The following is a 21298-nucleotide window of genomic DNA, read 5'->3' as shown; positions in this document are numbered from 1 at the left end:
GTTCTCTTGGCACAGATTTCTACACAATATACAATCTTCGCACCACATTGATTTGACCTCTGCACGTGCTCACATTCTATATATAACCGCTGTAGCAGGTCATCCCAAGCTCACCAAACCGGGGAAAAGCCCGGGGTAAGGGGCAATTATGGGGCGGGTTGAGTGCGGGGGAGGGGATGCTGTCCGCTAATATCTCCGATATCCACACACCAAACTTAGGTTGACGCCAATCCTCTCTCTACTCTTCTACAATGACGAAGCTGACACTCCCGTTGAGCACAGCAAACCGGGTCAAAGTTTCACCAAAGACACGGTATGGTATCGGTGACAGTTCAGCCGCTGCCCGCCGTCTCTGGACCGGCCAGGCACAATGTTTTTGGTTGGGGGATGGGGTTTAAATGTAAGACATCTTCTCATTTGTGGACGACTGTCTGTCTGTGAGGATTCAAAAACATCCCGTCTCTTCAACCATCGTCTTGACATCACCTGCAAACTTCATACTACTACGGACCGGTGTCGTCTATCCTCGACCTTTACAGCTCCTTCCCTCACCTTTCAAGCTTGAAGGTTTAAAAAGTATCACCACCAAGATGGTCAGTGACAGCGGCCATGGCGGCGAGTATCGCCAGTACCTCCCGGACCTAAGCATCCCACGCTTCACAGCTATGCAAAAGCAAGATGCCCATGAATACGCAAAAGAGTTCATCGAGGGAGGAAATCCCCCATGGCTACACGGCCTCTACCTGCACTGGAGGAAGCTTTTCCAAGATCCCTTCAAGGGAGTTACCAACGACGGTTAGATCACCCCCTTCTATTCTCACACAACACATCTCGTCTCACAAGCTCACATATTATTTGCACAAACATCCAGGGACCGTCCGCCCCAATCTCTTCACCCTCCAAGACGAGGGCATGCCCATTGACTCCATTGTCTCCGCCACCACCAATCTCCTTTCTCACCTCACGCCCCAGCAGCGCTCAGCAGTGACCTACCACATCGACTCCCCCGAATGGCGCACCTGGTCCAACCCCGAGTTCCTGCTCAGCAACAAGGGCATCCGCCTCGACGAAGTCTCTCCCTCCGTCCGTGACGCCGTCCTTGCCGTGCTCAAATCCACACTCTCGCCCGAAGGCTACACCAAAGCCCTCGGCGCCATGCGCATCAACGGCTTCCTAGGTGATCTAGTCCAAGCGCCCCGCGTATGCAATGAGTTCAGCTACAACTTTGTTCTCTTCCAAACCGCCTCCGGCCCTTCGGCCTCGCAGCCCTGGGGCTTTTCCTTCTACGGCCACCATCTGTGCTTGAACGTCTTCCTGTACAAAACCCAGGTGGTCATCTCCCCCTGGTTCACCGGCGCCGAGCCGAACCTGATCGACGAGGGGCCGTACAAGGGCACCCGCATCCTTAAGGAGGAAGAGAAGCTGGGCCTGCAACTGATGCAATCCCTCTCTGCCGAACAGCAGAGCCGGGCACAGGTGTACAAGCTCCTCCGCGACCCGGCCATGCCCAAAGGGCGGTGGAACCACGACGACCAGCGGCACTTGTGCGGCGCGTACCGGGATAACAGGATGGTTCCGTACGAGGGTGTTTCCGTTGGCGAGTTTACTCCTGGCCAAAAAGGGTTGGTGGAGGGCATTTTCGAGCAGTACCTGCTCTACCTGCCTGCGCAAGCTAGGGAGATCCGTCTGAGGGAGATTAGGAACTGGTTCGATAAGGAGACGTATTTCTGCTGGATTGGTGGGTACGGCGACGATGATGCGTTTTATTATCGCATCCAGAGCCCCGTGGTGATTGTCGAGTTTGATCACCATAGTGGTGTGTTCTTGACGAATAAGGAGCCGGCCAAATTTCATATTCATACGCTGTTGAGGACGCCGAATGCGGGCGATTATGGGATGGCGCTGAGGAAGTTGGTGGAGGGTGAGAAGCAGGAGTATGTTTGGGAGGGATAAGCATGGAAGAGAATAAGGAGGGTGCTGGATGTGAAATGTAGTCGTGTTGTTGGCATCTGATGGCTACATGATATGGCGGTTTGCCTGGGCTCAAAATCTGTTTTGGTATCGGCGTGGGTAAATCCTCAGTGACATAAATTGGGAAAGAACAACTTGGCAAGAGGCATGACTCTGGCATCGCTTCCAGGTTGTTGTAGTGGATAAAACTAGGGAAGGTGGGATGTGTTGGGAGAAATGAAGGAAGGTGCACCTCACCACCATGTCCCACCTGCCACATGTATCGTCGATTGGCAACAAGAGTCGCAACTTCCTGGATAAAACTTTCCATTGGAAATTTGCTTGTTCCTTCGCACAATTTCTGTGTTGAACGTGTGGGTCCAAACCCTACGTCGTCCTCCTCCTCCTTCCCCCGTTTAATCGGCCAGAGCTCCAAACTCCCGTCTAGCGTGAAAGTTGATCTTCAACATCGCACAGAAGCCAATCTATGATCGCCAATGGCTTCGGCATCGCGATTGACCTCGCCATTCTTTAACGACCATTCGTGGTCTCAAGAAACCGCCAGTACCAATGGCAGCTCTCAGTCCTCGCTGTTCTCCCAACCCTCGCAACACTCGACGCAACCTTCGAGACAATCGTCTCTGGCCTCTTCACCACTCGAGCCCGATCTGGAAGCAGACCTCGACCAGGAACAACTAGATGAAATCGATGAGCACTCTCCTGAGGTATGGGCAAGCTACTTGAGCGCCCAATACCAGACTCACATCGTCGAAACCCTGAAGCAGACCGTATTCGAAAAGCTTGACCAGCTCAAAGCCTCCATCACCTCCCTACAACAGAATTATGTCCGTCAGGAGGAGGCCAGCACAGCATCGTCTAGCGAGCTCAGGGCCACCCATGATCAGATTTTCACCTTCCTTCGAGATCTCAAACCCATTCCAGGCCGGATCTCCGCACTAGAAAGTGATGTCAGGCAGAACAAGGAACAAGCAGGCCGTGCCCTCTCCGATCTCGACGACAAGCTCTCGAGCCTGAAGACGGATCTTGTCGTCAAGCATGACGGAGCCGTGAGAGGCTTGAAGAGCGTCCGAGACCAGAACCAGTCCCTTCTCGAGACACTCGTAGCTCTGCGAGGAGAGGTCATGAATTTGCAGCTACAACAGACGCAGACGGACGGAAGACTCTCTACTTTCCAAAAAGAACTGGAGAAGACTCTAGCACCGCGTCCAGAACTCTCTAATGAGGCCATGGACTTCTTAAGACAGCTTCTTTCTCGTCGTGCCGACCTCATGGGACTTATGGAGCCGCCAACCACAGCAACAAGCGGTACGAACGTGCCTCTTATCGAAGCAGGTAAGTTGCCATGTCCCTTCCACAGCCATACACATTATCTGACAACTGTAGCGCCCCAACTCGATCTGCCATGGAGGTCTCCTCAAGACACCGTCGACAGTACCAACTCGAACCTGCCAGTCCAGGCAGCTCCGAAGACAAGAGCTGCACATAAAAGAAAAGCGTTGCCGTCAGCACTTGACCTCACGGGTCCGGAGCCCCAGGCGGAGAAAAGAGCGAACCCGAAGCGAACGAAATTCGACTTACCTCCCGTCAGCTCGAGTCGGCAGCTTCACGAGAGCAGGAAACAGCTACCTGTCGCCAAAGCGAAGAAAGCGCTTTCTGCCCCAGAGACACGACCATCTGCTACGACCAAGCAGACCGGTACTACGAAACAGAAAGCCCCCGTTGCAGGCATGGGAACCGCTCCTGCTGGCCTCAGTCAGCAGCCTCCTGTGAGGCCCAAGGTTCAGGACATGAAGCTTCTCTTCAAGAAATTCAACGACGAGTACAAAGCAAAACGTCCCAAATTCGACTACCTCTTCATATGGAAGTTCATCGGCCAAATTGAGAGTTCAGAGAAGCTGATTCATCTTCAAGTGCGCCTGTTGGAACTTTTACCAGACCACGTCTCGCAGAGGAGGGCCTCTCATCGCCTTGGGGATAAGTTCATCCAAATTTCGAAAACAGTGACCTGGGCGCAATTTGCGACGGCGCTTGCTGAGGTGTAGCAATGTTGAAGAGGCTCTGTGGAAAGGAATGTGACATCACAGATCCTGGGGGAGAGATATCGTATCCCAACCTTGACAATACATATGGAGAGTACGCCACACCACTGGTCTGGTTCTCTCTAAGATATATCGGTCTTATCTATGTCGTATGTTGTAAGTCGAGTTAGTTATCAATCCGGATACGAAGATGGGCATGGAAGTGACGTCCAACATACTCACAAGGTGTTCTTACTGTGCTTAGAGATGTCGAGCACTTCATGCAATATCCACAGGACGAGGCAAGGAAACGAAGTAGATATATTTACGAAGGACAAAAAGCGTGGCAACAAATGGGTATCAAAAATAATCAGCAGACCAGCCGAGTTTGTATCAAGATCTATCCAACAGGTCATTTCCCAAACCTCCCCCATTCCCCTTTCCAACCGATGCTAAAGTAAGACATACCCTTCTTAACCTACCTTTATCAACTCTTCCTGCCATGTCGATGATACACCTTGATCGAATTGACAACCCAATGGGCCTCCTTGAACTGACCCGGATTCGCGCCCACATAATCCTCACACTTTTTCGCCAACCCTTTGCACGTCGCGTCCTTATCCCACACCGCACCCGCCCAGTCTCCGCAAAACGCCGTGTTGAAAACAATACTGTGGTTCTTGAAATGGTCCACCATCGAACACCCGCGGTCAAATACAAACACGGCCAGCGGCGTTCCGAAATTTGAAGGATCCGCACCCGGTGCAGAAGAAACAACGCCGCCGGCGGTCGCGTTAGTTGCCGAAGAGGAAGATGCAATCGCTTTGGTAGTCGTCGTCGTGGTGTTCCCGGCTAGTTTCGTCGCCAGATCGGATCCGCGCGGGAAGAACCAGACTTTGATGGAACCTGTTGATTCCCCCCCTCCTCTTTTTCTGTCACCACCGCTCGCGTGGTTCCCAGACCCAGAAACATCGCTCGACCACTCAACAGCATAAACCCCTCCCTTTCCTTTATTAAACCCAACCCCATAATTCCCCGTCCCCTTCTTCTGTTTCTGTCCAGTCGAATCCCCTCCAGTAGTATCCTGCTTACAGCCAGTGCTGCTCGCACAATCATCAGCCGCAAGCTTGGTATCCGACATCGATCCTGTGCTGGAAATGTTGCACGATCCTCCACCGTCCGCTCCCTTTTTGCTGGTGTTTTTCGTCCCGGACGTGTGCAACGTGATGGAGTTTGTCGATTGCGTGTTTACGCCCTCGAGAATGTCGATCTCGCCCGAGGAAGGCCAGGAGGGACCAAAGGTCCAGAAGGCGGGCCAGAGGCCGCAGGAGGAGGATTTGTTTTTGGCGTTCTTGTCTTTGGAGGAGAACGAGCTGAAGGATGAAGAAGAATCGTCGTCATGGTCATATAACCCAGAAGGCATATGATAGATATCCGCCACAAACAGACCCTCCGTATACGTCTTTTTGGAGGATACGCGAACCGAAGGTCGGCCGGGGGCCGGGGGTGAAGCATTGGCAGAAATCTGGTTGATGTAGTCGACCCCCAACATGACGCCGTCGGGCGTGTACCCGACCAGACCGGTTTTGTTGGCCGTTTGGTGGTCGACGTATTGGACGAAGCCGTGGGTCGGGTCCGAGCCGTTGAAGAAGGCGAATTCGGAAAAGAAGTTTTGGGCGTTGAAGAGGTCGACTAGGGTGTAGTTGGAGGAGGGGGTGGTCGAGTTGGTGTAGGAGGAGGAAAAGTGGTAGGGTGCGTGTGGTACGGGGAGCCGGGGACTGTCTCTCTCTGTGAGGAGCGCGAAGGCCGCGGGTGCGAAGGGAAGCATTGGTACTATCGGTGATGATTGGGAGTTCGATATCTTCGTTTTTTTCGGGATGAGGACTTTTGTTACCGTAAGGTGAAAGGAACGTTCGATATGGTGTAAGTAGTTTCTAGCTTGATGTGGGTTTTCCTATCTCTACCCGTCAAGAAAAAGAGGATATGATATGTTCAAGTTAAAACCAAAACAAGCGACCCAGCCGCCATCAAGAAGCAGAAGAGAAGAAGCTATCCAGAAGAGAGCAGATAGACAGACAGACAGACAGACAGACAGACAGACAGACAGACAGACAGACAGACAGACAGACAGACAGACAGACAGACAAGCTCGAAAGCAATAATCACGAGGTTGTGGCAACGTAGGTGACCAGCACTGATATTGTTGACAAGACAACTCGTCAAGAACCCATCTATCTTCCCTCGCCCTGATGCGAGTGAGAGTCAAAGAGCGGGCAACTTTTTAATAAATCGCAGAGAAACTTTTCCAAGGGAGAAAATAAGCGCCCGTTGTGTGTTGCCGCCAGAAAGAATAAAGCAGAAAAGAAACTAGGGTGGGTGAATTCTGAAAGAATCTCATCAAACCAACTCAACTTTCGAACCGAACCGCGCCCAACAACAACAACAACAAAGCTAAGAACGAGAACAATAGAGAGAGAGGTCTCACGAGATTGTTGAACAATTGGGGAAAAGAAAAACGGATCAGGTGTGCTTATACATGCTTGTACCTATGCTTCGGTGGTAAGGCAATGACAATGTGCATACCTACCTGCTCATGTGCATTTCAGCCGTGTGTGTACAAGCAGATATGAACTTTTTCCGTTCACCAAAGTTTGGACTTCGGGGTTTGTCCATGAACGACCTCTCCTGAGGCCTTGAAGTTTGATAGCCATTCAGAAGCCACCCGACTGTCTGTCTATTGATCACCTCGAAAAAAGAATCGCGACAACTCGTATCGTCTGTCCTTCAGACAACACCCATTGTTAATCGCTTCATCGCTGAGCTCCGCGAAGCTATGAGTTCATTCACTCGCATGTGAATGATAGGCAGGGTTGGTTGGCAGGAAGTGGTTACGGGTTGACACTGAGCTATCCCAGCAAATTGACGCGATAACCGCTGAAAACAACTATTTGGACAGCATTTCGAACGGCTGTATGCTCTATGTTTATGTTATTAGCGAGCTTCCGTTATCTCCTCGAGTGTAACTCATCGGTAAGTTGGAGATGTCCTTCCTTGTTGGTGTTTGTTGTAGGTAAGTGACGAATCTTGGCAAATGACGCAGCAGAACGTAGCACTTTGCACACACAGACCGCAGCAAACCGCTTGCTACCGAGCACCTTCCTTCCCCCGCTTTTCCTTTGTTATACAGGTCTCGCCATGCACTGGCGGCTCGCCCATTGGGCGATTAGACTGGGAGTTGTTGTTATTTTTAACGTCTACTTCCGCCTCCCGTAGGGCATGAGACGTGATTAGACTGGGAGTGTTGGGCCGCGTTTACGCTATGGGCAACACATGATTTACAACGGCAATAGGCCTCGGTTTGCCCTCGGATTAATGGTTTTGGTGAACAGTTAGGGCATTGCTCTTAATTTTGTATGCTAGACTCACCGGTGCGGCACGTCTCATGCCCTACGGGAGGCGGAAGTAGACGTTAAAAATAACAACAACAACAACAACAACAACAACAACCTTCCTTCCCCCTGTGCCCCCGAAGTCGGCCAGTGTAGTCAAGTCTATCAGTCTAGTACTGCAATCTCATAGGTACCTGTAGTTAGGTTGTCCGAATTCTTTAAAAGGCTTAGGTAGGTAGGCTTTGCCGAGAAGGCCCTGCCCTACAACCCAAGAAGAACAAGCACGTGGGGGTGTCAGCACCTTGTCAGCACCTTGTCGCCTTTGTTGGTTGTTAGTGCAGTTTGCTTGAATGTTAGTCGACGGTCTAGACTCTGTCCATTGTTCTACCTAACTAACCTCCAACGATGGGACGTCGGTAGTGTACAGTGCTGACATCACAGCCACCACGCAGGCAAATTAGTGAGAGAAGCTCAGAAAGCTATACTGTATTTGACACCCGCGAGACCCGTTGAATTATCTCAGAATCATGGGAGGTATAGTGTTGTTCATGGCCACCTTGGTCGACGATGACTTCTTTGCGCCACATGCCTTGGGCGAATCGAATACGAGAAAGCCGTCGGGAAGTGAGACTAGACTAAACTCGGAAGCCTGTCAGATGCGCGTTGGCTTCTGTGATGACTGCATCGTATCCAGTGCTTCGTGATACCCTCCTTCCTGTCAACCTGTCTTTGGGAACGTGTACCTGCAGAAAAGCAAGTGTATCACTCTGTAACACTGAGCACAAGATTGGCAGCGGAGTCCAACTCCGAAATGCCATCTTGATTGGGCATACCAACTGTTCGAAGCAGGTTGACGCGAGATTTGACAGGGTCGTCGTAACTTGTGGTCTCGTCAGAGTTCGGACGGCTTTGTTAATCAACTCAGGGCTCGTGGAAGGTATCGAGTAACAAACATATGTGCGGTATCTGCGGCGGTGGAACCTGAACTGGCTTAATGTTGTGGTTGTGTCTCCTTAGTACGTTGAGTCTATCCATCCATATGAGAGAGTGAAACGCGGGCCATGCACCTGTATATGTCTCTATACCTGCCCACTGATTTATGTTTCTTTTGCCTACCTAGGAGTAACAAACGTTGCGTAGGTCCGTTACCTCGTACAAATGCCATATATGTGTAGCCATAGTAAAGTCCGTAACTCTTGGCGCCAAAACTTTCCTGTCACTCCAGTCTACGTAAAGACTTCAGAACAGAAACACAAGGAGGACCCGGCGTCGGACGTGACAATCATTATTCGTCCCCATACATAAGTTTTAAGATGAGAAGTCACACCCGATAGATCAAACCGCCCACCGGCAGGTACGATTCTGGTGAGTAACCAAAGTGCAATGGGAACAGGTGTGGGAAGAGAAAAGTGCCCCGCCAACTTCTGCTAACAAAACATTATCATGATAAATTCTTCTTCCGGCAATGAGATATGGAACCTCCTTCCTCAAACATCACTCATTTTGATGTGATAGTCGTATACAAGATTGGGGGTATACAGAATTATATAAAGACAACGTAGGAAGTAACTTGATTATAGACGTAGTGTTGCCATTGTCGGCTAAACCACCTCTAGTTGCTGGCGGCGTACCGTGGGGTGCTCAATACGACCTTAACTTCCAGCGATCGAATAGAAACGTCGTGAGTATCGTGTCGTTCGCATCAGGGTTTCAAGACGATAGGTGACGCGTCTTAAAACTTGACCTTCTTGCCGGTAATCTTGAACCAGATCCAGCAAAGGAGGTCCTCCTTGAAGCGTTCCCACAATGACCGGTTGAGGTAATAGCTCAACTCGCGGAAGTTGTACATCTCGCCCCAACAGTCACGGCCCCATTCGCAACCGGCCATGTTGACTAGGAAATCCCGATCCTTCTGGTCGTAGTGGATGCGCGTATCAGTGCCCTTTTCGGAGCAAGCGCCTGTAGGGAAACTGTTGATCATGCGCTGCGGAAGGAAGGCTGTGCTCTTGCGAATCCAGGGTTGCGCAATGTAAAGCTGCTCCAAAGCGTCTTGCTCCTTGTGTTCCCATTCCATGTGCTTCTGTTCATAAGCAACAGGATCCCACCAAACGTCAAGCAAATGGTCCGTCCAGGTGCCGCGGCGCATAAAGAAGGAACCCAAGTTGAATCCAGAGCAGTCCTGCGACAACATGAGGTGGATCGAGTTCGGGTTGCCATCTCCAATCGGGCTTTTCGAGAGTTCGTCGAGATAAGGGTCGGCCGGGGGGTGGGAAATGTTCAGCGGATTGTACTCGTTGATATCGCGGTAGGTGACATCCTCAAGGTGGTCGAAGATATGGTCCTGCAGAGACTTCGATGGCTCCATGATGAAGGTGTTAAGGTCGAGCCACCAAACCCTGTCAAGAAGTTAGTTACGGAAATTCATCAAAAAAACAAAAAAAAGGGAGAGCGGGAAACATACCATTCTGCCTTGGGATACTTTCTCAGTGTAGAGCGGACGAAGTCGACCTTCTCCCAGCTCTCGCGCCATTCGTGAGCATAGCGTTTCTTGGTGCTCATGTCGACAATTTCGAGATCGTATCCCCACTTGGCAACGTATTTCTTCTTGTTGCGGATCGAGTCCCTCTCGATCGCCCATTCCCTGGCGCCCTTCCACTCCATGACACCACCGCCAACGTTGGCCGCCAGAATGATGACGAACTTTTGACCCCCACCAAGCCATGATGTTCTTCGGTAGTAGTATACCAGAGCTTTTCGTATGTTAGGTCACTGTCCGATCGGACGAAACCGGGGGGTTATGGGATAAACTCACGAGTGCTATAAAAGATGATGTATCCTAGCAGGAACAAGAGGCCAAAGACTATCAGCATCTTGGTCCTCCTGCTCATCCTCCCCGGGAGGCTTCGTATCCTGCCGAGTCGCGGCATGTTCAGGCCGGACCATCGACTTTCGACCCCAATCTTCTCTCTTTCTGCGCCATGGGTGTTCTCGTGCCTGAACCGGGGCAGCGAACTGGATATCCGGCGCATGTGGCGGCTAAAAAAGCCCTGATTCTGTGTCGAGAAGGACTGGTATGCGGGGCCGCCCATGTTTTTTTGCCTTTCCCACATGACGGGCGTCCCGTTGGATCCGCCGGCGTAAGCCTTGGTAGGACTCGATCGACCGCTCGGGCTGAGGTTGTTTGTAAGGCCTGGACTCGCCCAGCCTCCACCGGGGACGGGAGAGGGGCTGCGGGACAACGACATTGTAGTATTTGGGGTGCCTAGAGCGGACGGAAGGACCAAGCGACAGTCAGTAACACGCAGCGGATGACATCGGACAAGTGCCTAGCGAGCGGCCTGACGAGTGGGAGTGAGACGGCGACCGTGAGACCGCTGGTCTTGTCACGGACGTGGGACAGGGCAAGGAACCAACAGGTCAACAGGGACCCCGTCACTGTCAGGGCTGGGGACAAAAAGAAGAACACGTACCCGGTATGGGCGAGAGGCTGTTGGGGTCGTAGTTGCCGTTATGGGGCTCAACCCCCAGGAGAGCCGAAGGAGATCGGCGATTGTCCAATCGGAGTTCGCTAGGAGGGTTAACGGCGGACGAGCGTCTTCGGTGATGGGAGCGGGCCGGACGGTCGCTGTAGGAGGACGATGCCCCGTTGCCGTTGGGGGAAAGGGTAGCCAGCTTTGCGGATTTATTTGGCGACTTCACCAGGTGGCACTATGGGCCCTCTGGTGATATCGCGCAGGGGTGTAGGGGGTAGCTGGGCTTCCTTGCTGGGGGAGGCTCAAAGGGCCCAGACAGAGGCTGACCGACGGAACTGACAAAGTGACGGCTGAATCCACGTTGCAACGGAGGGCCGCCCGAGTTGAGATACCGTATTGGTACGGGCGGTAGGGTACGTAGCGGTTGTGGTGGTTACGGTGGGCTAGGCTGGCTGGCTGGCCTTGGTGGCTGCTGTGCTGAATGAGCGTCGGATGGGTGTCCGTGGTAGGCTCTACCCAAGGCAGGTAGACAGCGTGTACTATCGAATATCGAATACGGTCGTGCGGTACAACCGAGAGGATCCGGTCAGGTCATCCAAGAAGGGGGATGTGGACGGATGGATTCGTGGGATGGGACAAAGGGGACCCGGTGTGTCTTCGAGACGTCCGAGTTTCGGGTTGGGTTGCAGGGCGCGCAGGCTGCTGCTGGAGAATGCCAACCTTGAACCTGGCTTGGTTGCTTGAAGATGGATTCGGCTGTATGCCGGGCAGTGTCGTTCAGTGGATCGCTCGCCGTGCCCGATTACCTAACGGGTCCTTGGATCATGCGCGTCGTCGTCTCGGTGGATGGGGAAAAGAAGTAAAAAAGCATGGAAAGATTTAGAGGTATTCAACGCATGTCGGGTGGGTGTTTCAGTGGGAGAGCGAGTCTGTACCGTTAAGACAGACAAGACGTTTCAGCTATGGAAGAATTCCAGTGCCCGTGGAGGAAATTCACTTCAGATGAAGGAAGGAAGGAAGTGCCCTGTCCCGTCCACTCGCTATGGCCAGCGTGGAAGCGACCGAACAAGCCAAGAGCTTTTCTAACTTTGAATCTCCCATCCTCCTGTCCCCAACCCTCATCGCGACCCCCCGGCCGGCCCCAGAAATTCCAGGGGCATTCTCCATCAACAACTTTTTTTTTTCTAGCGGGCAGCTTTTCAACAGCTACCCACGCCAAGAATCCCCCGACAACTGCAGGGCACCACCCAGGGCCTGTTATGCGACCCCTGTTCTCCTTCCAGGGCTCTACACTACGGTTCATGGTGGTTTGCGACTAAGGTAGCTGCGATACCTGAACGGTGATGGGATCGCGCAATTTCACCTCGAGTTGGAGTCCTCAACGCATCTTAATAGCGGTTCGCAGAAGGCCCAATCCTTTTCCCGAATGCCTTCACCGTCTTTAGGCTCATTCCTTCCCAAGCATGGAAAGGGGGAGACGCGCTAGTGTGGCAGGGATGCCGGGCGTGGACTTGACTTGCCTACATTGCCTTAGTGCCGCGGGCAGCAGCGCATTGGGCATTGGACCCTTTTCGACTCGACTTTTTCGACATCCGGCTCAACGCAGCGGGACGTAGCCAATGGTAATGTCACAATACCAATTAAATTAAGCGCTTGAGGACAGCAACTTGGGGGTTTTGAGGGAGACCTCCAACTTTTCCCCAAACGGTTTACTGACCTGACTGAAAATTCATTTCTGCTTTTCCAAACCGCCTTCTCAGCCAGGCCAGGGGACATCATGGTTACAGGAAAACCTCGGGATGTGGGACGAAGCACCATGTTTTGGTTATCTGTCTTCGGCCGATTGCACAACAGAAAGGTAATTGATCAACGCCCCCCTGTTTTGAGGTGACTATCTCTTGGCTATGATCCGGCGCTACGGAAGACTGGCGCGGTGTTGGTTCGCTGGGCGATTCTTTCCCTCCCCTTGTCTAAGACAGAACCGAAGAATGATGCGGGTGGTGTGGTGATGCTGATCACAGCTAGGTGGGTTCTTACTCGATCTCAGGTTAACGCAATTTAAAAGGGGTCAAATCTCCTTGTCTCCCCTCCAATGTTTCACCATTCCAGCACCCGCGCAAACCTGGTCGTCAACGGAGATAGAGTTATTGACGACTATGGGGTACCCCATAGCACGCCATCTCAATCGCTACCGCGGAACCTAAGACGATGCTAATGACGATAGTGTTCATTCTTGGAGCGACAGGTGGTAACCAATGGTAGAGATGGCATTCTCGACCTTCAGATATCAACTCAGATTTGGCCATGGCTACGGTACCCAGGAACCTGAAACCGTTCACTATAGTCGCTTGTCATGGAACAATGCTAGGGCCTTTCCACAGCCTACAAGATCTTCAGCCTATTCCCAGAGAGCGTAACAGACCCCTCCTCGCAACTCCACGACAAAATGAACCGGTCGGCGAATGGCTTCTTGACGATCCTACTTTCCTTGACTCCTCCAGACACCCAGGTGTCGAATGAGAGGACACTGTAGCTCCTCTGAATGTGCGAGTTTCCACTAGAAGCTTCAGAACACCGATCTTAATGTTCAGCCCCCGCAAAAAGATGAGACCACCCTTTCGATGAGGATTCCATGGCCTAGCTGCATTGGTGTTTTCACAGCCGTAGACTAGGCATCACGGAGGTGGAAGAATTCATTCCCGACTCCTGGTCCCGGTACATTTTAAGTCAACTCTCCAGCCTGGCTCTGAACCAACAAGGATTCCTTTCTTATTAACTTTACTTTGTTTGGAGATCATACCAGATACACAACTGCGGCAAACCACTACATCTCTTGTTTCACCAGACAGGTTGGTAGCTTCTCTAGACTCATGCCCTACATCATTGGTGGTCAAACCTTCATTGCCAGCAAGTGGGTTAGGGTAGATCATACCTTACTGCTGGATGTAGAAGGTCTTGAACACATAGACCCTGCAAAACGCCTAGGCTGAAGTAGTACTCGCCACTCCCCATTTCAAAGAGACTTTACACAGTGGGTACATAAACCCTAACTGGTTTTCACTCAAGGTGTAAAGCTAGATGCAGTGTAAGAAGTTTCAATTGGCCATTAGGTTCCTAGGTAGCCACGCTCGTCCAACTTCTCGATGTCGTTAGGTTATCACTCAAAATTGACCATGACTGACTCCTGACGCCGACGAGATTTCCACTATTCGCTTGGAGTTTGCAACGTCCAGTTGGTGAATCGTCGAAGCAGTGCCAGAAAAGAGTTTAACTTCTTCTTTACATCAGACACCAAAGCTCACCCTCCCGCGAAATTTCCATAGCAGGAAGTCAAATAACAGAAATCTCATACTTGAGCACAGCATTAAACTGTGAACAGGTAGACCTCAGCAGCATTCGAACTCCCGACATACCAGATTCTGGGTAGAATATTCTGAACACATATACTGGGGACGGTGGTATCTTGCACAATGGACCTACTGTGTAAGTAGGCAGATGTCTTCATCTGCTTTCTCAATCTCACGGTTCTCGTGCTCGTAATCTCACCAAAACCACCCAAAACTAATTGTTTGTATGCTCGCTTACTGAAAAGTACGTGATGGTCACCGGCAATGGAAGGTAGCACCAAATGCCGATATCGCTTCCACTTCTCTCTTCGCACGGAAGTAGCCCGGGAGTAGTAGTTGCCTGTTGGTTGGGTCGCTCCTGCCCACATCATCGACAGTTCGATACTAATATGGTGTCAGCCGACCATCCGACAGCCAGGAGGGAAGGAGCAATCAGCCAATGCTATTCATAGATTTCATTATTTGAATGCAAAGTCTTTCACACACCTTGTTCGTTCTTGCTTAGTTGTCACCACAAGTTGCTGGGCTTGATTAAGACCCCATCCATCCGCCCCATCTCGCTCGTTCTCACATATTCTCGTTTCCCGTCTCACATACAACCACAACTACACTGACCTAGCAGTTCCAAGCCATTCATCCCCAGAAACATTACAATAAAAGAAATTTGACACGACCGAACGATAACTATCAGCTTCTGCCCCGCAATTAAATTTCAAATCTCAATATGCCTTCTTACTCTGCCGATAACAATGCCCCTCAGCCGCAACAAACAATGGAGATGGTGACCCCTCAGGACGCCATTGTTTCCCAGCAACCTGTACGTCGCCTTGCCTTTCCTTGCCTTTCCTTGCAGACAGGTTGATGATGAACAAGACTAACCAGGAGTCCGAACGTCACGCTCTCAGACAACCGAGCCACAGCCCGAGATGATTACGGAAGGAGCATTGCGCGGCGGCTTTGTTGAGGAGTGTAACTGCTGCTGCTGCGGAGAGGAGTGTGTTTGTTGCTAGATATCTTACCGAGGCAGGGTGGTGAATCAATGCCTGCTACATGATATCAAGGAGATCATGGGGGTGGGAGGAGTAAATATGAGCTAATCCAAGAGGGATACATAGGCCGCTTGCCAAAATGAGGTCTGCTTGAGTGCCTCATTGCCTCTCGGAACTCAGCTGGATCATAGATTGGATCGAGTCAATCTGTTATCCACATAACCACACTCAAGACCTTTTGACTTCCACAATGTGATCATCTAGTTTTCTTCCATATAACAAAAGATTTGCAGTGAAGATGTAAAGCCTTGAGGGGAGTGGCCTCCCTTCATCATCGCGAGTCCAGGTCAACGCGTGTCACTGAGCAGGCAGGAGATGTAGTGTATACGTCCTCTGACGCTCTGGTGGAAGGTACTATCTTGACGTGTGAGGCCCTCCTCGGCACCCATATCTTGAAGTTCGAAACCCGACTCGCTCTCACAACAAGATCGTACTTGTGCCATTTTGATGAATTTTACTTTCCAGACGTCGTCTTGTCGTCTTGAAAGATGACGTCTGAAGCAGGGGAGATATCTTGGCAGCTTGGCAGAAAAGCTTGGCCTGACGCCATGAAGCTTGGCGCCCTTGGCAGGCACAAACCAATGATGGGCCACGAACCGATTGCTGGTGGGTGACCAAAAGTGAGGGGAAGCTGACGTCCAGCCGGTGTTGCGACTGACTTGCGAGGAACTTTGTGCAGCGAACCAAACAAAGTGTGGTTCCATTCAACTCGGATCTCAAAGTACCAACCCAACCACCCCGGGGCTTTGAAGAGGGAACACAATGTCTCCACAGTGACTCCTTCTCATATCCAACGGACCGGACCATCTCGATAGAGGAGGCACTCGACAGTAATCTCCCCTCGCAAGCCGCGATGCTAAAGATGCCCCCCTCCTAAGGTTTCTGGCTGCGAAAACAGAGACAGCCATCCGCCAAAGGAAATGATTGTGATATCCGATGGGTACACTGACAACCTCAACGGATCTGTAAAGCCCCGAGAGCAAGAGGGTCTGAAACCACCGACCACCGCAAAGAGCAACTATGAGCTTCCAAAAGAGAGATGATGTGCGACCACACTTGTTAGGTAGCAAGACATCTTCATTATCATCACATAGGCTCGACACTCAGCGTAAGAGAGCAAGCATGTTATGGCGGGGGATTGCAGTCACAGGTAGATTGAAGTGCAGTAACCCGCAACCTCAAGGTGTCATCCCGTCTGTGCCCTGGGCGTACTGCGCTGTACGTGATGATGGCGAGCCAGCCAAAGGACGGACAACGGACGGGAAGTTCCCATCACACTTTGAAGGTTGGGTTCTGGACTTTCATGATCCCAGCGTCAAACAACGGCATCGCGTCTATGACTGATATTCTAGCGCGTTCCAACAATTCCGATAATTCATTGTGAAACGGTCAAGAAAAAGAGAGACAAGATGAGGTTTGCAAGTGGAGTCGCTGGTCTGGAACCATTGGGTCAAAAATCAATGGCGGTGCTTGATGATGATTTGGATCGTGGAGGAAGTGGAAAAGGACGGGAAGTGGAAATGCCCTGCTCTCTCTTCCCGCCGCCAAGAGTCACAGGCGGACACAGGCGGTGGTTTGCCTTGAGCTCCACACAGACTGACCAACGAGAGGCAGAATTTGCGACAGACAGATGCCAAGAGCTGCCAGGGCCTGGAGCTTCCAGCCAATCCATCACCAGCGAAGCAACATGGCGGCGCTTATTCCAGACCACATCGTTCCTCGGCTGCGCCAAACCTTCTCCACGACGGCGCTTTGCTCGACGACGACAGCTCCTTCGACGACGAAGCAGACATGGGGAGACGCAGGTCCAGATGAGGCGACCGGCCACTCGGCGCGCCTGGTGGTGCATGCCCTGTAACAATTGGCACGATGGACGAAATGACTGGAAATCCGTTATGACCAAGAGACATGGCCTCTCTTTTGCCTGACTGGCCGCCCTCTTCCTCCTTTGCTTCACCTTGCTGTTGTTGTTTTCAAAGTGTGTCTGTCTGTGTGTGTCAGGTTTTCAACACTCTTTTCTTGTTACGGTTCTGCCTCAGCCACGGGATGGAGAGGGAACCCATTTTCCATTCATTCTGATATTTTTTCATCCGAATTATTTTGCACACTAGCACACTCTCTCCCTTCGTTGATTCAGTCCGATCTCGAATCTTATTCAGGCAGTACTTGGCAGGTCCTGTGAATAGGTAGTCACATACTTCCTATTGTTCCATCTTTTAGTTCCACTCAACCGTCCATCCTTCGAGACTTTTACGGCAAACTCACTCTTGTATCACACCTCTGGGACAGAACAAGTCTTTGTGTCTTTTGGTCACAGGACAGGAACTTCGACTTGATTTCTTTATCAACAACTCGCTTGCTGGCCATCCGAGTCCCACGCGAGCTTCCCGGCGATTCACGCTCTCTTTGATGAGTTAAACGACTTACCCAACACTACACTAACCACGATGGCTGTCAACATGAACGGCCCGATGGCGCGTCCCGGCCCATCACATCACACTAAGGTGCACAACAGGAAGGAGGAATGGGAGGATTGGTCCGACAATGAGCCATTCACCCCGATTCAAGAGGAGGATGGCGAGCTCACTCCCCTCACTCCGACCTTCAGCAGCCCTTACAGCACCAACAACAACTATACGACGAAACCGTCAACACAACGCACATCGTTCTCGACGGCTCGCCATTCCATGCAGAAAATCAGGCGTATGAAGTCCCGTCAGAGACAAAAGGCACAGAATGCCAACCTTGGCATCAAGGTGATTACAGATATGACCAAGCTGAGGCAGCAGCAATTACAACAACAGTTAGCCCACCAGGAGGCCCTGAACAAAGGAAAGGGATCCAGCGAAAAGGGAAAGTTTGTGGACGCGGCTGCCCTGAACGCACTAGAAGGAATGGCTTCTGACGAATCTATCGGGACTTTTGCTTGGCTAAGGAAGAAGAGGACCAGTCCAGCTTCCGCTACTCCCATCGAGAGGAGGATGGATCGGCTTGCGGTAGACACACCTACCTCGGCCGAGCTTTCACCAAGTGTTGGCGGTATCATGATCGGGTTCGCCATGCCCTCAGACTCGAATGTCGTCATCAGTCCACAAACTGCCGTCGTTGATACACCGGTCGACTTCGACAAGTACTTCTCTCCGCCTCCCACAGGAAAACTACCCGTCTCAGTCTGGTCACCAGACACTCCGGATTCCCAATGCACCATCAACTCGTATAGGACAGCAGGTCCCAGTGCTGGCACGGTGCCGGCTGTCCCTGCGGTGCCCAACAAGTATAGAGATACCCGCGCGACGGAATTCTATCTCAGCGACAATGAAGATGATCTACTCACTCCAATGGGTTATGGAAAACCGCGCCCACCCAGAGTTACGACCACAGCCTATTTCAGCGACGAGGATGACGACATGGCGACACCGGTTACTCTGTTCGAGGAGGATGGAAGTCCCGTGGCAACGCGACAGAGGTCCATCATCAAAGCAAAGAGCCCTGTGTCTGCGACATTAACCGCACGGTCACAACAAGGCTGGTGGGATCAGATTACTTCGCCATTCACACAAAGCCCGGTAATGTCAAAGACCCCTGTTGCTAGCATTCGAGAGGAGGACGACAAACAGGAGTGGTGGAAGACGGGCAACAACAATGGGTCTTTGTCTCCCAACAACAATGCCCTTGCTCAGGGGTCCACGGGAAGTGCCGTGAGGGCCAATCGACCTCCCATGATAGTTATTGAGGATGTCTCGCAAGTAGAGGCCTCTTCTTCCTCTTCTTACAACCCGTTTGCGACATCGTCAACAGTGATAGCATCTTCTTCCTCAGCAGCAGCGATGCCGACAACAGCACCGATGGCTCAACAACCGCAATCATATGCCGAGAAAGCACGCATATTGATCGAGGAGAACGAACCGACGGCCGCAGAATTGCCTCCCCCGTACTCGCCCCCGAAGAAGAACCAAAGTGCCCGGAATGTCCAGACCGCCGAGAATATCCGATATCGAGCAGTCTTTCCTTCCACTCATCCGCTGAACTCCATGTACCCGCCGTCTCCAGGCCCAGTTTCTCCTGGTCTGGCACAGACGATGACCTCACAAGGCGCGATCGACTTGCCCCATGTTCCTGCAAGGCCGCCTCCAGCCAGACCTGCGGTCCACCATAGGGAATTCCCAGCGCCGCCGCTCCGTGCCTTCGCACCCGCTACTCAAAGGCTGAAGGCCGAAGAAAAACGGTGCCGCAATGAGAAGGAGGACGCCATGGCACGCAAGGTCGGTGGATTGTGGAGAGGACGTGGCTGTATCCCAGCAAATGGCTGCTTTGGTCGGCCCGGTCGGGAAGGCAGGAAGCGTAGGCGGTGGTGTTTGGCCTTGTTCCTTGTGACTCTCGGGCTAATAGCCCTCGCTGTGGCTCTCGGGGTCGTCTTGTCACGTCCCAAGCCTGGCAAGCCCGCCCCTTATTCGCCTTGGCTCAACCTCACAGAATTCCCGCCAATTCCTACCGGCATCTCCACAGTCATTGGCACCGACTCTGTTACTGATACCTCATGCGCCCAGGATCCGCGCTTCTGGAGTTGTGCTCTGCCTAAAGACCAGACTGCCCAGGCGGAACCTTTTGCTGCCGATCAGCCCAATTTCATTATCCAGATCCAATACGACAACAGCACACAACAAGCGTGGAATGTCACAGGCCAGGCAATCCCTACGCCTACTCCCACTAAGGATGCTGAAGCCTCTGCTTCACCGTCCCAAACTGGGAGCATCAAAAGCTCCGTTACTAATGGTACCGAAGCAAATCAGACGAGGGGACAACGCCCACAATCGGGCGGTGAACCGATGGGCTTCATCTCGGTTTTCAAGAGACTTTTGGGTCGTCAGATCCAGCAAACTCCCAGCGCTGGGTTTATTCCGCGCCCATCTCCGCCCGAATTTCAAGATATGTACTTCCTGGGAAACAACACGGATGGTATTGTGTCGGCAGGCAAAGCCGGAGAACCGACTCCGTTCTACATCAGCATTCTTCGCACTCTCGATGGTTCGGTTGGGCCCAGCATGCTCGCCCGTCGCGACCCTGAAGTTGATTCTGCCTCCAATCAGCTCAACAGGCGGCAATCCAATGGCGCCATCGATCTTTCCTTTATCCCACCAGTCTTGAATCCCGACGGAACCGGGGCTCCAGCCTTGCTCATGCCCTTCCCTACGCAGCAGCCTCTCCGCCTCTTCGACCGCGGGTTGCCGACCGAGCACTTTGGCTTTTACACCTACTTCAACAAGACCGTCTACATCAGCGGCGACGCCTCGTCCGACCGCGTCGGCGGCTCCACCGCCTCCGACTCCAAGTTCGTCATCACCTGGCTCTCGGCGCGCTACAAAGTGGAAATCTGGACGGGGCAGGTGAACGCAACCCGCCTGCTTGGGTCGCAATCCAACGGCGGGGCTGCGAGCAACAACAGCACGCGCCCGGGTTCTTTCCCATACCCCGTCACAGTCACGCTGGATACCCATGGTGGGATCCCGGGACGCAAGTTTGCGTTTAGTCGCGGGGTCGCAGCTGGGGGCAAAATCTTGATGAACGATACCAAGTTTATTCTGAATAACATGAACCAGACGGGTGATTGGATCAATCCCGGCGCGACGTTCAATCCGAGTTTTGGCGGTATGGATGGAGGTACAGGAGGTTGTCAGTGCAGGTATACCAACTGGGTGAAGTTGAATGCAGGCGATGCTTGATCGCGGAAGGGATAGGATATACTGGAGGAGTTTTCGGGTTATAAATGCATATCAGGCGCAGGGATTTCATAATTATTGCTTTCATGTGTCCAATTCCTTTTTTCGACTTCACTCGATTTCTTCATCAGAGACTACTTATGGGTCTATATCAGAAGACTTGAACATAGATGTTCGTGTGGGAGGCAGGTGAATCCACTTACAAAGAAGATACCATAGAATTGTTCAAGCAAACACTTACTAGCATGCATAACGTCCAGAAGTGAAAATATGCTCAGTGAACAGAACGTTCTAATGACAAAGTTAAAACAAGAGGCGAAACGTAGACTGGCTG

The 21298-nt window shown here is 52.0% G+C and overlaps 6 protein-coding genes across 6 annotated transcripts; 4 read left to right on the top strand and 2 right to left on the bottom strand.

The window, feature by feature from the left end:
- Positions 1-203: 203 nt before the first annotated feature.
- On the top strand, positions 204-2308 carry SMAC4_02786 (uncharacterized protein). The gene is made up of 2 exons (XM_003348241.2): positions 204-795; positions 872-2308. Exons 1-2 carry the CDS (start codon positions 591-593, stop codon positions 1951-1953), a joined length of 1287 nt encoding a protein of 428 aa, XP_003348289.2. The 5' UTR covers positions 204-590; the 3' UTR covers positions 1954-2308.
- A 139-nt stretch (positions 2309-2447) lies between these two features.
- On the top strand, positions 2448-4013 carry SMAC4_02785 (uncharacterized protein; the record flags this gene model as incomplete). The annotated part of the gene is made up of 2 exons (XM_003348240.1): positions 2448-3303; positions 3355-4013. The coding sequence occupies 2 exons, from the start codon at positions 2448-2450 to the stop codon at positions 4011-4013; spliced, it is 1515 nt and encodes a 504-aa protein (XP_003348288.1).
- A 463-nt stretch (positions 4014-4476) lies between these two features.
- SMAC4_02784 (uncharacterized protein) lies at positions 4477-5817 on the bottom strand (the record flags this gene model as incomplete). The annotated part of the gene is made up of 1 exon (XM_003348239.1): positions 4477-5817. One exon carries the CDS (start codon positions 5815-5817, stop codon positions 4477-4479), a length of 1341 nt encoding a protein of 446 aa, XP_003348287.1.
- A 2332-nt stretch (positions 5818-8149) lies between these two features.
- SMAC4_02783 (uncharacterized protein) lies at positions 8150-11845 on the bottom strand. Its single transcript, XM_066089841.1, has 4 exons — positions 10849-11845; positions 10191-10640; positions 9840-10128; positions 8150-9774 (listed from the first exon to the last, which is right to left on the bottom strand). The coding sequence occupies exons 2-4, from the start codon at positions 10621-10623 to the stop codon at positions 9111-9113; spliced, it is 1386 nt and encodes a 461-aa protein (XP_065945671.1). The 5' UTR covers positions 10624-10640; positions 10849-11845; the 3' UTR covers positions 8150-9110.
- A 2800-nt stretch (positions 11846-14645) lies between these two features.
- On the top strand, positions 14646-15459 carry SMAC4_12840 (uncharacterized protein). The gene is made up of 2 exons (XM_066091101.1): positions 14646-15015; positions 15104-15459. The coding sequence occupies exons 1-2, from the start codon at positions 14923-14925 to the stop codon at positions 15206-15208; spliced, it is 198 nt and encodes a 65-aa protein (XP_065945670.1). The 5' UTR covers positions 14646-14922; the 3' UTR covers positions 15209-15459.
- A 2172-nt stretch (positions 15460-17631) lies between these two features.
- SMAC4_02782 (uncharacterized protein) lies at positions 17632-21206 on the top strand. The gene is made up of 2 exons (XM_003348237.2): positions 17632-19509; positions 19795-21206. Exons 1-2 carry the CDS (start codon positions 17695-17697, stop codon positions 20965-20967), a joined length of 2988 nt encoding a protein of 995 aa, XP_003348285.1. The 5' UTR covers positions 17632-17694; the 3' UTR covers positions 20968-21206.
- Positions 21207-21298: the final 92 nt, after the last annotated feature.

The sequence above is a fragment of the Sordaria macrospora genome, chromosome 1, assembly GCF_033870435.1.
Source record: "Sordaria macrospora chromosome 1, complete sequence".
Taxonomy (NCBI): domain Eukaryota; kingdom Fungi; phylum Ascomycota; class Sordariomycetes; order Sordariales; family Sordariaceae; genus Sordaria; species Sordaria macrospora.
Note: the sequence above shows the minus strand (reverse complement) of the source record. Positions and strands in the feature narration are given on the sequence as shown.